At 28.2% G+C, this 16,452-nt stretch overlaps 2 protein-coding genes across 10 annotated transcripts in view; one reads left to right on the forward strand and one right to left on the reverse strand.

Moving 5' to 3' along the window:
- Positions 1-8,004, forward strand: part of LOC132932195 (trithorax group protein osa) — a 33,949-nt gene extending 25,945 nt beyond the window's left edge. For all 4 annotated transcript variants that reach the window (XM_060998448.1, XM_060998449.1, XM_060998446.1 and 1 more), the window contains 7 exons: positions 2,912-3,074; positions 3,144-3,405; positions 3,487-3,652; positions 3,716-3,903; positions 3,977-4,093; positions 4,490-5,941; positions 6,272-8,004. In XM_060998448.1, coding sequence (XP_060854431.1) covers positions 2,912-3,074; positions 3,144-3,405; positions 3,487-3,652; positions 3,716-3,903; positions 3,977-4,093; positions 4,490-5,941; positions 6,272-6,670 — 2,747 coding nt within the window. In that variant the 3' untranslated portion in view covers positions 6,671-8,004. The remainder of the gene's footprint in view (positions 1-2,911; positions 3,075-3,143; positions 3,406-3,486; positions 3,653-3,715; positions 3,904-3,976; positions 4,094-4,489; positions 5,942-6,271) is intronic.
- Positions 7,834-16,451, reverse strand: LOC132932197 (peroxiredoxin-4-like). 6 transcript variants are annotated; one of them, XM_060998455.1, is made up of 6 exons: positions 16,026-16,451; positions 11,201-11,652; positions 10,275-10,382; positions 10,090-10,207; positions 8,304-8,543; positions 7,834-8,223 (listed from the first exon to the last, which is right to left on the reverse strand). In XM_060998455.1, exons 1-6 carry the CDS (start codon positions 16,067-16,069, stop codon positions 8,049-8,051), a joined length of 1,137 nt encoding a protein of 378 aa, XP_060854438.1. In that variant the 5' UTR covers positions 16,070-16,451; the 3' UTR covers positions 7,834-8,048. The 6 variants fall into 6 exon arrangements, with proteins under 6 accessions (XP_060854438.1, XP_060854436.1, XP_060854435.1 ...); XM_060998453.1 differs by lacking the exon at positions 11,201-11,652 and adding an exon at positions 11,952-12,702 and having other exon boundaries at positions 16,026-16,449; XM_060998452.1 differs by lacking the exon at positions 11,201-11,652 and adding an exon at positions 11,952-12,705 and having other exon boundaries at positions 16,026-16,449.
- Between the last annotated feature and the right edge of the window lies 1 nt (position 16,452).

Here is a 16,452-nt window from a genome sequence, read left to right on the forward strand (position 1 = left end):
TGTTTTATTTTATTAAATTTGTAGACATAATGATGTATTGTTTAATAATAATTAATATCAGTATTTTGAACACAAACTGTTAAAATCATTATAAATTACTAATTGGTTTTACCATTATTTTTTTTAATGATAAATTATTTAGTTGTAACTATGCAATGTAAATATTGCAGGGTCTTACACTTAAATTAACCCAAACCCCGAAAAACGTAATTTTTAACATAAATAGATGTTGAGAATTACAAATTAAATTTCTAAATTTTAACTATATTAAAACACGTAGATGATCTTCCGCTTTATCAAATTTAGAGGTATTTTTAAATGTTTTGATTTTAAAATGATTCATAAGTGTGTAATCAATATGTGAAGTGCTTAAAAATATCGAAAATTAATTCAATGATTATAAACAATATTATTAATTTTTAATTGGCTAAAATAATATTGAAATATTTGAAATTAAAAAAAACGCCAAATATACATTATATATATTACGCATTTGTAATATAAGTTCTGCGGGTGTAGTTCTCTTGATTCAATTGACGTATTATTTAGTCTGATAAAAATAAAAATTAGTTATAAGGCTTAAGAAAACATCGCAATATTTGTTTCTTCTTTTACACGAGTTACACGTAACATAAAATATTTTTTTTTATGATTTTTGAGCTATAAAATCACCACCTATTATAAAAGTTATTGATTATAATAATTTTGATGGTTTGACATATCAGTAGTTTTTAATTTTATTATTATTTGACTTTAAAAAAATATATATTTTTTGTTAATTTTAATGAATATTAAATTGTTTTAAGACAATATTTAGACAAATTCATTTTTCATATTTTTTTCTTTTAGTTTTGTAATTACTCTTGTCTCTTAGATTACTTAGACAATTTAAAAAAAAAGATTTTGCATGGTGCGCACGGGTTAAAAAGAAAGAAAACAAATAGCTTAAAACCAAGAGGATGCTAAAGTATTTTTGTTCTATTTTACATATTATTTATGAATTAATCTTATATACAAGTTCATATATCATAAAATACATAAAATTAAAATATAAATAAAATTGTTAATAGTATTATTATATGTTATCAATAATGATATTTATAATCTATTATGTAAATGTTAATTATATTTCTGTTTGAAAAAAATACAGCCGCCTCTCGTTTCATTCTCATGCCTGTAGCAAAAAATTGTTTATATCTACTTGCTACTATTCAATTTTCGATATTTTCGATGTTTAAATTTTATTTTTGTATTTATCCTTTCACCAACAACATTATTTTAGTACGTAAATCTAATCATTATTCTTATAACAGTTATAATTAAAATAGTGAGTAATATATATTTCAAATAATTTACAATAATAAGAAAATAATATTATACGTGGTACTTTTAATTATTATAATAGTTTTAAAAATGTTTATAATAGTCCGCGTGGGCCAACCCAAGCTGTTTACAAATAGTCATTATTTCGCCAATCTTTACTGATTAAAGTTTAAATATACTTAAATACAATTAAGAATAAAGAGTATTTGTAAATTTAATAGTTTTTAAAATCGTGAGCAGTTTAAATCGGTTACGTAATAGTCGTAATACACATTTTTTTATTATAGTTTATTTAGGAAGTAAGGTAACTTGAAATTCTTTATATTTTAGTCTATCCATTGACAATTCGCTGCATTGTTGCATGTAGATAATTTAATTTTTAAATTTCATTAAAGCCTTTCCCTCTCATACTCATAAATAACCAAACATTTATGATTTCTATTAAAATTAATTTCGAAATTAAATTTGTAACAGAATAAAAAAAAATTATCTTTATCATATAACCGTTTGCGTTGGGTAAATAGATAAATATTTTTTGATAATACTGAACCCGTATTTGTTGTCCCTGTCTTACAATTATACTACAAGTATACAACAACCAATCTGTGTTCAAAATAACCAATATGTGATGTCTTCATTACTATTTGAGTGATTTGATCTATTATCAAATGTTAATATAAAAATAAGAATATTATATAAAATATAAATCGTCTTGTATGCGTAAATGGTATTTTAATTTTGATGCAAATTATAACACTTAAAACAGTTATAACTATGTAAACTATTATAATTTTTTTTAAATACGTAATCTGCTTAAAAGCTAACTTATTAATAAAATTGTTTAGAATCTATATAATATTTGTAGCTTTCAATTCGATATTAAGTCAATTCACTTAAGTAGTAAACCTAATGAGTAACAACACAAAATAGGTTCTTCTTAATTCAAATTTGTTGTATTATAATATGTTTGTTTATGTTAACGAAAATAACATATGCGGGTTCGGCGTCCACTTTTACTGTATCGGCCTGTAATTTACGGTCTACGTTGTTTAACCCAAGTAGAGATAGTTAAAAATGTGCTATCTTTACAGATATGATAGAGAGTGTGAATGAGATAACGTCCTTCGTTTTCATAAAAATTGCGTCATTATCAAATGTTTAGAATTTGCCACCTGTAAAAATAAAAATAAAATTCATTAAGATTCTAAAGGCTATCTGATAAGGCTAATGAAAATTTTGAGAACACAGTCGTTTATGGATAGATGTATAGATATCGTTTTACTTCAGTCACATGTTATAAGTGGTGCTGACAATACTCAATGATGATTATTTGTTATCAATCGTTTTTCGTAATGTTATTATTTTTTAATGTTAAATGGCTTAATTTATAATAAAAATAATACAATTTAGTTTTTGTTAAATTCAAATATAAGATAGTGTTGTTATGGTTCTGATATATTTAATTGTTGTTTATAGCTAATTTAATTTTTAATGTACTTATATTTACTATTAATATTAAAGACTAAAGACGAATAATGCTTAAATATGCGTTACAATTATTATAAATTGACATCTCATAACTTGATAGGAACACAAGGAAGTTACCAAGGACAAGGTGGATATAATCAGCAATATCCAGGCAGCAATGATCAGTATGGACAACATTATCCACCAGTTAGTACTCCGGTTGGTTACCCGAGTGGCCCAGTGAGACCACCTTTATATCCACCTTATTCAAATGATGCTGACAGGTAACAACTAATAATATTTTGTGGATAAAAATTATTTCTGTTTGCTAACTGAGTTTTTTTTTATTAAAGAAATTATGGTGGTTCAGTTCCTCCTCCACAAGGTCCACCAAATACTCCTCAGGGACCTGGCAATGGTCAAGATCCATATGGACGTGGACCAGTTCCACCACCATCTGGCTATCAACAACCACCCAGGTTTCCTGGACCCCCGCCACCTCAGAATTCTTCACCTGCTACAGTAAACCAAACACAAGGTGGATCAGTTTCTACCCCAGGCTATCCACCTGGTCAACAACCTCAACCCGATTATTATCGACAAGAACCTCCTGCTGTATGTATATATATAGATATGTGTGTGTGTGTTTAATTCAAATCTATTTAGCATGGTTTAATAATTTTATCACTATTTTAGAGTCCTGGATATCCACCTACTAGTGCTCCAGGTACTTACCCAGGAAAAGGAATGCCACCACCACAGCCACGGCGTCATCCTGATTTTGCTAAAGATCAACAAGCTGGTCCTCCTCAGCCAGCTGGTTATCCAGGTTATGGTCCTCAGCAACGACCTATGTATCCAGGTAAATATTAAACTATATTTCTTCAATATCTGAACCTAAAAATTAATCATCTACACAAACTAGGATGGACAGGTACACCAAATGCTGCTTCTAATCAATATCCAAGACCTGGATATCCACCTGGATCTCAACCACCACAGAATTGGTCACAGGGTCCGCCGCGTTCTATGCCTCCTTCACACCCAGGACAACCACCCCAGTGGGAACAACATAGATATCCGCCACAAGGACAACCTTATGGTGCACAGCAAGTAAGTGGTTTTGTGTTAGTTTATAATTGGTTGTATCTAGTAATATTTTTTCACACTTTTTGTATTTTTTTAGAATCATTGGGGTCCAATGGCGCAAGCACAAATGAGGATGCCAAGACATGGATATCGCCCTGACGGAAGTAAACCGTATGGACCACATGGTCCAATGGCTCCACCACCACATATGAAGGTGAATAATTTTTTTTTTTTAAGTATTTTAAAATAAGGACTGCTATCTCTGCCTTGCATCTTTATGCAGAATAGTAATGAACTACAAGAAATGGTTTAAAGATTATTTTACCTTAAAACTGTAATCTTTGAATATAAAATAATTTTCATCTTTCTATTGGTTATATTATTTTATTTTTATTAATTGCTAATAATTATTTAAGGAAATATATATAATTCTTTTATTTGCATTCCTTATAATATTTTTAAATTCTCATATTTATTAGTAAATGAACATTCATATTATTTAGAGATAATGATAACAATAACCTAAGTAATGATATCTCCTAAGATACTTTATTGTCAATTTAAATTAAATATTTATAATTATTTTTTTTTTTTTTTTTTTTTTTCATAGCCTGGAATGCCAGGGCAACCAATGTTTCAAGGCAGTAGCTTATTGAAGCGAGAAGTCATTTTCCCTCCTGATAGTATAGAAGCTGTAACACCAATTCTTTATAAACGTCGTCGAATGATGCGGCATGATGTTGCACCCGTGGATGCATGGCGATTGATGATGTCTTTACGCTCAGGTCTTTTAGCTGAGTCTACTTGGGCCTTGGATGTGCTCAATATATTGCTATTTGATGATGTGTCTATACCCTTTTTTGGACTAACACACATGCCTGGATTATTAGATGTACTCTTAGAACATTTCCGGCAGTCATTGGTTGATATGCTTGATACTGATATCAAATCGTATTGCTGGTATGAAAAGTCTAAAGTGATAGAAGATATACCAGACGTTGGTGCTGTAGATAATGTAAATCCAAATGAAAAAGCATATTTCCCAGATCCTACTTTCCCTAATCAACGACCAATTAAGAATTCTGCAATTATTGATGGATCTAAAGAATTATTTATTAAAAATGGCAAGAGATCATGGGATGTAATTGATAATTATGACATGGGATATAACATTGCTGAAACAGATACAAGTTTTCTTGTGCCTTGTTTTCGTTCAGAGTTTGGTCTTGTGCCATTTGTCAAATTACTGAAGAGTGATAAACCTAAAGCAGAAATATTAGATGATAAGGCATGTATAAAAAAAGAATTAGATGATAAGGAGTTAGTACAAAACAGTATTGACACTATTGTAAATATAAAAAATATTAATGTGCGCGATCCAATGGGCGTATTGAAGCGTAAGAGCATAACAGACTATGAAGATGAAAGTTTCTCTAAAGATGAGTCAAGCTTGTCATTAATAAGCGAAAGTCAAGATTCCATTGGTAAACGGTGTGTGTGCATATCGAATATCTTACGAAATCTTTCATTTGTTCCGGGTAATGAATTAGAGTTTGCAAAAAGTGGCCCATTTCTTGGTTTGGTTGGCAAGCTGTTATTAACACACCATGAACATCCACTGCGCTCATCAAAAACTAGGAATTATGATAAAGCTGACGATGACACAGAGACATTATTTAATTGTACTACAACAACAGATGCCGATACAATTGAGCCAGGCAATGACACAAAGTGGTGGTGGGATTACTTAGATGTTGTCAGAGAAAACTTGCTAGTTTCTTTGGCTAACATTGCTGGTTATGTTGATTTGAGCACATTCAATGAAGATATTTCACGCCCTATCTTAGATGGTCTGTTACATTGGGCTATATGTCCAGCAGCTGCGGGCCAAGATCCGTTTCCTTCTGCGCCACTCTCACCTCAGCGACTAGCATTAGAATGTTTGTGCAAGTTGTGTGTCACCGATAATAATGTAGATCTGGTCATTGCTACCCCACCTTACTCAAGACTAGAAAAACTGGCCAACGTCCTTACTCGTTTATTATGCAGGACTGAAGAACAAGTAAGTTATTTTTGTATAAATATATACTACCCACTTCCCACTTATCTAGTTATAAGGGTTATGATAAATATATTTAATTCTTAGTTTTACAAAATGGTATATTTGTATTTATTTTATATCTATATCTTTGTTAGTAAATTATTTTTTATTATTCATAATTAAAATTAATCTGTTTTTACTTTTTTACCAATAACTTTGTATCATACAAAATCAAGTTATCTTACAACTATATGATTTTTGCAACTATTTAGTTATGTTATTTGTCTCTCTGGGTTCTATTTTAACCAGCCTAAACTTTTCAAAACTAAATGGTATAATTTTATTTGCTAGGTACTCAGAGAATTCGCAGTCAATTTGTTACACTACTTAGCAGCTGCAGACAGTGGCATGGCACGTACGATAGCACTTCAAAGTCCATGTGTTTCATTACTGGTAGCATTTATCGAACAGACTGAACAGAACGCTCTGAGTGTGGTAAACACTCATGGGCTGAATGCACTCCGCGATAATCCAGATTCAATGGGAACTAGCTTAGACATGTTAAGGAGAGCAGCACGAATATTGTTGTTGTTATCCAGACATCCAGACAACAGGCCCTTGTTCTTGCAACAAGAGCAAAGGTTACTGTCATTAGTCATGAGTCAGATACTCGACCAGCAAGTGGCAGCCCTCATATCGCGCGTCCTATTCCAATGTTCCAGAAATACGCCGTCTCCTCTCACCCAATAACGATACGAATGCAATTTTTATTCTTCCAGATTAATTCTTTTATTTAAAGTTGTATAACGGTTTTTTTCACTTACTGCAAATTAATTTTGTTTATTTTTATTTATTTATAATTGAATTGATTAAAATAGTTTACTATTTTACGCAAACAAATTTCCGGAATCTTTTGTTTTGAATCAGTTGGAAAAAACAAAAAAAACTAAGAAATTTAAAAATTATATATATAAAAATTAAATTAAAATCCTTAGACAAATCAAACAAAGAGACTGACCGTGTGATTGTTTTTAGAATTTTTTTCAAGCTAATCAATAATGTTAATTCCTTTATTATTGAGGTTTTGTTAATATTTATATTATAGCCTATAAATAGTTGACATTTTCCGCATAAACATTGTGTATAGTGAACACTTTCTTTTTTTTTTTAAATGTAAATAATATCCCAAATAAATTTTTGTGGGGGTTATTATAAATTAGTCAAAACTGATACTTAAAAAATGTAACGATGATTTTTATTTATTTTTTTTTAATATTTCAAAAAAATATTTTATACTTTGTATTGTACTGTATATATAATGTGTCTATAGAAAATAATAATATTAATAATTATAATGTAAGTGCGTTTATTTTTATTTATTTTTTAATTTATCTCAACCTGAAAAAAATTAATGTTAAATTGCCTCAAAATGAATTGTATGTAGACTATACTATTAATAATGTAATATAAAATATGTTATTTCAATAATAATAATAATTATTATTATTTTAATATTATGATATATATATATATAATTTTTTTTTTTACAAAAGAAACAAATTTTGTTTTATCTAGATTATGATATATTTATAAAAAAATTTTTTAGTGTTTATTGGAACTGAATAGACACGTTGTAAATATTAACGCGCGTGAATATTATTGTCATGTACAGTTAAGTATTTTTCTTTTTGTACAAAAATCGAAGACTACATAAAACAATTCGTATATTTGTAGATGTCAGGCATGAATTAAGTGAAAAATAAATGGTTGACATTATTTAAAAAAAAAAAAACTGAATTTTTTTTATATTTCAATATTTTTATATTAGGTACATGAATGTTTCACATCAATTGTCTTGGCAACATTTTAACAACATACATATGTTACAGATTTGATAAAAATAAGTACACAAATTGTATAATTCTACAGTATATTATAGATGTAGATTTACATTGTACATATAATATGAATGTGAACATAAATGGAGTACATCATGAATATTATTCATTATAAAGTTGTTAAGTTCACTAAATTAACTTTTATTTAGTGGAATAAGTGAAATATAATAATATAAATTTAAAATAGCTTAGCAGTAGTGATAATAATAATAAAAATAATAATAATACAATTATGATATAGTTGGTTCGCCAGGTTTCCAATCAGCAGGACATAATGTTTCTGTTTCATCAGTGTATTGAAAAGCTTCTAAAAGTCTTAATATTTCACTGATATTCCGGCCTACAGGTAGATCATTAATTGTCACATGTCTTAAAATACCCCTCATGTCTATTATATAATGAGCTCTGAGAAAAAAATATAAGAACAAATTAAAACTTATTTGTCTAAATAATAATAATAATCAGAAATTAAAAATTTAAATCACCTGAGAGAATGGCCGAGCTCTGATAAATAGCATCCATAACTTTTACTAATGGCATGCGTTGGATCAGATAGTAGTGGCATTTTAGGTATTGCAATGCCTCCATCAGAGCGCAATGTACGCGACCATGCCTGGTGAGAAAGGTATGAATCCACAGAACAAGCTACTACTTCAGTGTTTAATGCTCTGAATTCAGATACTCTATCACTTAATGCAATCAGCTCACTTGGACAAATACGAGAACTATAAAATATTATAGAAGTTAATAAATAATATATATTAAACAATAATAAAACCATGTTAAATTTAGTAGAAATATAAGTTATTTAACCTTTAGATAGATAGATAGATAGATAAAGTATACACTTGGCAACAAAAACAAAGTATAACATCAAAGAGTAAACATTATAACACAATATTACTATTTATAAATGAAAAAAAATTGGTAAAAAATAAGTAAATTTAAATAATTGATTGATAAGTAAAAATTATTAACAATTTAATATTACCTAAATTCAAAGTCATGAGTTTGATAAATATTAAAAATACTATTAGTTTATGCATAACAAGTACTTTATTAAACGAAAATCAAAATTAATTTATAAAATGAAAATATTTGGTTACGACTGAAGTGAATTAATACATATAAAATGTAAATCATGTAAAAGTAGTATAAACAATTTAGTATTACCCAAATGCGAAGCCGTGAGCTCAATGTAATATAAGTACGGTATTAGTTTGGGTACGATATTATGAACAAATTTCAATAACAGAAAAGTTCTTAACATTTATAAATTATATGTATCTGGTTATAGCTTAAATGAATCTACATATAAATGTAGATGTAGATCATATAGAAGTATTAACAATTTAGTGTTGCCCAAATGCGAAGCCGTGAGCTCAATAAATTTTAAGTACGGTATTAGTATGGGCATAATATTAATAACAAATTTCAGTAACATACAAGTTCTAATATTATTGAAAATTTATGAATTAAAACTATTTGATTATAGTTAAAGTGAATCTATATTTATAAATGTAGATCATATAAAAGTATAAACAATTTAGTGTTGCCCAAATGCGAAGCCGTGAGCTCAATAAATTTTAAGTACGGTATTAGTATGGGCATAATATTAATAACAAATTTCAGTAACATACAAGTTCTAATATTATTGAAAATTTATGAATTAAAACTATTTGATTATAGTTAAAGTGAATCTATATTTATAAATGTAGATCATATAAAAGTATAAACAATTTAGTGTTGCCCAAATGCGAAGCCGTGAGCTCAATAAATTTTAAGTACGGTATTAGTATGGGCATAATATTAATAACAAATTTCAGTAACATACAAGTTCTAATATTATTGAAAATTTATGAATTAAAACTATTTGATTATAGTTAAAGTGAATCTATATTTATAAATGTAGATCATATAAAAGTATAAACAATTTAGTGTTGCCCAAATGCGAAGCCGTGAGCTCAATAAATTTTAAGTACGGTATTAGTATGGGCATAATATTAATAACAAATTTCAGTAACATACAAATTCTAATACTATTGAACTATTGAACAGTTATACCAAATACATATTAACATGTATAGTCAATATATAAAAATAATAACATTCGGCCTAATTAATAGTTAATTTTTCTAAACAATGAACAAACATACTATTTTACTCTTAGTAAATTATTAAGTTGAATAAATAGCAGTTGGTAACATATAACATTATTTTTCTAAATTATTTAAATTAAAACTAATTAAAATTGAAGTATTAACAACTTACAAATCTTGAGGATAAAAAAATAGGACCAAATAACGACCACTATAGTCACTTAATTTTAATTCTGTCACATGGCCATTAACGACAGCTGTGGCTTTCCAAAATGGTGCTGGTTTGGAAACTAAAATAAAAGAATTACATAATTTTAGTTGTTTTACTTTGAGTTTTAGTTTCTAATTTAACTATACCAATAGCTTTGCATTGGTTTTCTTCATGTTTTTGATCCATTTTTTCATAATTAGATGTACTATGATAGTCATTTGATTGAAGACCAACTTCATAATCATCATCATTGTCTATTGAATAAAAATTGTAGTTTAATAATGTTATTATTTTGCAAACAGATGTTTAAATAAAACAACCATTTATTAAAATCGGTCAGAGCTGCAATTTTTCGGTTATATATATACAACTAAAATGAATATATAATTTATAAACGTATATATATATAAATTTAAAAAAGGAATTTCTCTTAAAATTACTTCAAATATATTTATGCCACTTAAAATATATGAATTAAACATTATTATAATTTTATTTTATAGATTGTTTATGTTGTAACAAATAGTTTATCAAGGTCACAAGTATTAACATAATAAATAATTGTTTTATAATATAAAAATATTGTACACGGTAATAAAAGCTCTGACCAACTTTTTCAGGGCTTGTTGATTAAAACTGTCCTTCAAACATACGGTCTCAAACTAATCTTTGGATTTATAATTGTCCTAACATACAAAATATATTTGCTAGAAAATACAACATTAAACGAGTAAGCTCTGACCAATTATAATAAATAGGTCAAAACACATTTTTTTTTTTTTACAACTGAAGACCCAAGACTAACACTGATATATAAAATTATATTTACTTAATAATAACAAAACAAAATCTATATCGTTTAAATACAATGATTAATGATCTTCAATTGTTATTTTTAAATAATAGAAACTGTATGAAAATAGAGTTTATAGCTTGAAGAATTTACTTCGGGAAATCAGTAATATGTAAGCAAAATTTTTAGATTATTAAATCATTATCAATAATATTTTTAATTTAAAAATTAAAAGCTATAAACTCAAGGATACATACAAAAAATACCCAATATCCAAACCTTTAATGCTCAAAGATTTCATTTGTAAGTCATCAGGCGAATCTTCATCATCATCATCTGTCTTAGGTTTTGATTTGTTTCTAACAATTGGACCTTCGTAAACTGTACCCCCAGTTTTCATCACATGTTTTTTAGCCTGTGAATGATTTCGTAAGACTGTGATATCGGCAACTAGACTTTTGTCACAAGCTTCACATCGAGCTTTATAGCAGCTCTTTGGTTCTGGTGACAACCAGCCTCTGAATTCAGACAATTTTTCCCAATCTGTACGATACTTTTGTAGGCCTCGTTTTCGTTTCATCATATGAGCACGATTAGCGGCCGATTCTTGTTTTATTCGTAGTGGGGTCAAAACTTCTTCAATTGCTATGTCATCTTCATCAGCAGATTGTTTGTGTGCTTCAGCATTATCTGATGATTTGATCTCAGATTCAACCTGGGTGTCCTGCTTTCTGAGGAATTTAATTAATTTAATTTTACATGATAAGTACTGCTATAATGTACAACACACATGCACTAAAACATTATGTTAACACTTGGACCTTTAAACTTGAAAACCCTCTTTGGGAAGTTTTGTTTAATAGAAACCTATTAATTTGATAACCTATTTAAAAATATACCTTATCAAAAATTTGCTTATTTGGCAAAAAATATTTAAATTTTTTGTTCAACATTATAAATACCAAAATAAAACACTTTTTTCTAATAAAAAACTATTATTGCAACTCTGACCTGTACACCTAAATTTTACCTTTATTTTTTTGTACATGATGTTCAGTAACCACAGACACCAAATTACCAGTCTCATCGATTACATTCACTTCTTTTTGTATATATTGGGTATTTGAGCTAGACGCTTGTGGACCTTCATTGTCATCATCATCTTCGTTAGGTAATGACACCACTACATATTTGTCACGTTGTGATTGTGCTGCCATTTCAGATGTAATTATTTCTTCAGTAGGATTTGTTTGATTCATATACAATGCTCTTGACGCAAGTGATGATTTGTCTTCCTTATTAGTTACTACAGCTATACCATAAGTACCTTTTTTGTCAGTCACCACATTATATTCAATTGGTGGAACAGGATTGTCATCCGCATTAGGACAACGAGCTCTAACCATACGCACATGAGCTTTGCTGACACCATGGACTCTTAAAGACTTTAAATCTGCACGAAACATTCGTTCACATGCAATGCACCAAGCTTTTGTTACATCTCCATCAATAGGCCGTAACCAAGCGTGAAATTCTGGAAAACGTTGCCATTCGCTTCGAAACACTTGAGTGGGTGGTGTAAATGTAAGATGAGGTTGAGACATTTGGCCTCGGTTGTTTGAGCCTGTTGCTAAAATTGTATATTCTTCGTGTTGTTGGTTGTTAGACATTGAAATAGCGTAGAATCAAACAATATTAATTTTATATTAAAATGTATTTTGTCGTCTTTCTGCTTCAAATACCTTGAAATTCCCTAAGTGCTGCGGGTTACTGAATTTCATCTGCTGCAAAAAATAATAACATATAAACTAATTAAGAAGCCTATGACTTTATATTTCCCATTATAAATTAACTGTTCACATTAATTAAAAGATAACAACTGAATCAAATTTACATATAAAATTTCAATAAAAAAAAAAATAACTTAAATTGATAACTTCTACAGTAAAAAGTATTTTTAAATGCCAATATTTTTTTATATTTATCAAGATATAATAATTATACAATCTGATAGACACCATAAATATTGTAAAAATCATCTAAGAAGTAAATGACATTAATTATAAAGACAATTGATGCATCTAATAATTGTAATTAAATTTTATAAATTTTAAATACCAAGCTATTAAAGAGGGGATTATAGGAAGTAAATGTCTACAATGGTGTTTTTTCTTTTTTTTTAGTATGAAGATACTATTTTTTTTTTTTGTAGACAAAGTACTTTGTATACTAATGATCAATTTAGAAGAAGGTTAACAAAATATGAATTAAAAATGATACTTGAAATTTTCACCAAATATTTATATCAGTGTTTACTAGTCAAAAGAAATTTTAAAATATTTGTCTTGATTATTTAAGGTATGTCTCTACTTTAGGTATGATACAATATTTGTTTTTGGATAAAAAAGCTTGAACATGTGAGACAAGGTCCCTCATATGTGATTTATAAATAAATATTAAATATATTATATATAATATATACAATATTTTTGTTTTAAGCATTTAAAACTTACAAGTCATAAAATTCAATAAGAATTGAAATATATAAAATGACTAACTTTTATAGCAAGCTGGATCTTAAAAATTAAAAAAAAATATATAACCTTTTTTTAATGTCAATTCAAATTTATTTTTTAACAAAATTGGATATTTAAATAAAAAATAATGATTGTAGTTATTTTGTAAAGATTCAAAATATTTGTTGGGACATGACATATATTAATATATTTTACTGTAAGTAACGAAATGTTCAAAATATTTAGATTAATTTTAACATTGATTATAGAAGAGATTATCATATAACCAATGATGTTAAGTTATTACCTATTCATAGTTTAAACCATAGTACTTTAGTTAAATACATAATCTAACGCATCCATCTCTACTCAATAACTTGTTACCTATTGTAGGTTACCAAAATTTTTACTTAAACCAGTTAAGTGATCTTATTCGTTATTAATATCCATTTTTATTTTTCAAATGACAAAATTTATATAAAAACAATAAAATTATAATATTAATAAGAAACAATTTAAATTTTGGTTAATTAGGTATGTATAGGTAAAATAATATTTTAATCTAAAAAACCTAAAAAAAAAAAAAGACAAGGTTAAAGAAAGACAAGCATAGTACAAAGAAAACCATATCTTTAAAAGACAAAACTAAACCAAAATATTCATTTTTAATAATAAAATAAGAAAAGGTATTATATCAAGCAAAATATATTAATTTTATCACATAATATATAATATTGTGCATAAATTACTTGCTCAATATATTTATGATAGTTAGATTTAAGTATAAATGATCAAAATTGATACACTTCTTTTTAAAGCTAGTAATGTTGAAGGAATCTAACCACCCATCAATAAATATTTCTTAAATTTATTGAAAATTAAGTGATATCATTACGCACGTTGAAGGACAGTTTAGATCACACAATTTCCTATCAATTATCAAGTAGGATACTCTACCTGAAAGTATTGTATATGTCTCTATATCATCTTGTTCAGCAGGAGAACCATTGATTTTTTCCATGTTTCTTTCATGTTTACGTGTAGCTAAATGTTTTTCAAGCTCACTTTTTCCAGCAACCAATACACAATGACAAACCTTGCATATAGCTTTATCTGGCAGTTTATGAGGCAACAGCCAATCTTTGAACATGCTAAACTTCAACCAGTTTGGGTTGAATGACTTTTTGGTTAAACTCATTTTGCGGGACTCGTCATCTTCTGTACGCATACGCTTATATTTTGGTTCTTCGGTATACATTATTCTAAAATGGTTTTTATAACCAAATGAGGAGAATGGGATTTTAATGTTGATGATTCAAAGAGGGTTTCCATAAGTTAAAAATTTCTATTTGGCTTTTAAAATATTATAAAGGAAAATTCACATTAATATAATAAAGGAATTACATTTATGAAAACACCTCTTGAGTAATGAAATGTGTAATCTTTTAAAATATTTCTAAATATACTTAAGCCTACAAATGACTACCTATTTTATATGTATTCTGTATTAAAATAACGATAGTAATTTCATAACTACAAAGGTACCTACTTACACCTATAAAAATAAATTTAATCAAAATTTATACTGAATTATTGAAGACAAATAGGACATAGGTTGGTTATCAGTTTTATAGAAGAAAACAAGAATTGACATATTACTATTGTTTTTTAGAAGTGGAACAGTTCTAAATACTTATTTATAGAAGACAAATTAGTTAAAATAATGTTATTGAACCAAAAACATTTGGCCTCAACAAAAATACATTTCATATATTATATATAATATAAATTATAATGCCCTTAAAATACAAACATGTTAATTAGATAGGTAGAAAAATCTTATTGGTAAACAATATTTTCAGTGGTTCCTATAATATATTATTTAGTTACGATAAGAGATAAATCAAGCTTACTAAATGTATGTATTAAATGGTTACCAATAATATAATATGTACTACTACATTTTTATGGTTCATATTAACATAGGTCAGCAAAATACTAAATATAAACACAATAAAGGAATATGTCAAATTCAATTGGAAGAAAATAATTTGATGATTTCTATTAAAATAATCAAGCTATTGCTCTTGACTTACATGTCTCAGGTTTGAGTGAATTTAAAGTAGGAGAAAACCAGTACTCAATTAGAATACCAGATAAATTATGTGTATATGAATTAAACTACCATGTAAAACTTCAATATCTTTTAAAATTTGCTGTTAGTAGTTGTGTGTATTGTGTATAGTATAACAAAGCACGGTAGGTGAACATAGTTTTTTAACTAAAACCTAAAAACGAAAGGTTTAACTAATTGAACACGGAGGTTAGACGTGGGAAGGACTTCTGTTAGTTTTCGAAAGGGATCTATTGACTACAGCGTTTACGACGCAGAGATAGGCACACAGTTTTCTCGCGTAAGCGGACCACAAATCGCGGTGTAAATATAAATTAAACCATTTAACGGGCGTTGCAACGACCGCGGAACCGACAAACCATCGACTCTGCCGCGGTCACCGTCAAACACACAAACGTCACATACACACACATAAAAATTTAAACAATATCAAATTACAAAAAAAGACATTTACCCAGAGTCGTCGTCGTCGATTAATTCGACGTTGGTCGAAGACATCGCCGGCAAACGGCGAATAGAACACGTATGGAGGTGGTGCGTGAACACGCGCGTCGTGCCGTCGTCTTCGTGGTGGCGTCCGTTATTCGTATTGTATAGCGTAATAGCGTCTAATGTTGATGGTCTGATGGAGTGAGTGTTCCTGGGTCCGTCTCTATATCGTTGGTACGATAAAAACGGTGAATGCCGTGAACGTTTTACTTGCACTGTAAAACGCACAGTACAGCCGGAAAAGGCCAACAAAAAAAATCGGACGAAAAAATGGCAGGCACGATATGAACACACGCACACACACACTCGCGTATAAATATATAATTATAACATAATATATAATATTGTACGTGTAGCGTGTCTGAGTGTCTGCCTGTTGTGTATATTTCCTC

The sequence above is a fragment of the Rhopalosiphum padi genome, chromosome 1 (genome assembly GCF_020882245.1).
Source record: "Rhopalosiphum padi isolate XX-2018 chromosome 1, ASM2088224v1, whole genome shotgun sequence".
NCBI classification, from domain to species: domain Eukaryota; kingdom Metazoa; phylum Arthropoda; class Insecta; order Hemiptera; family Aphididae; genus Rhopalosiphum; species Rhopalosiphum padi.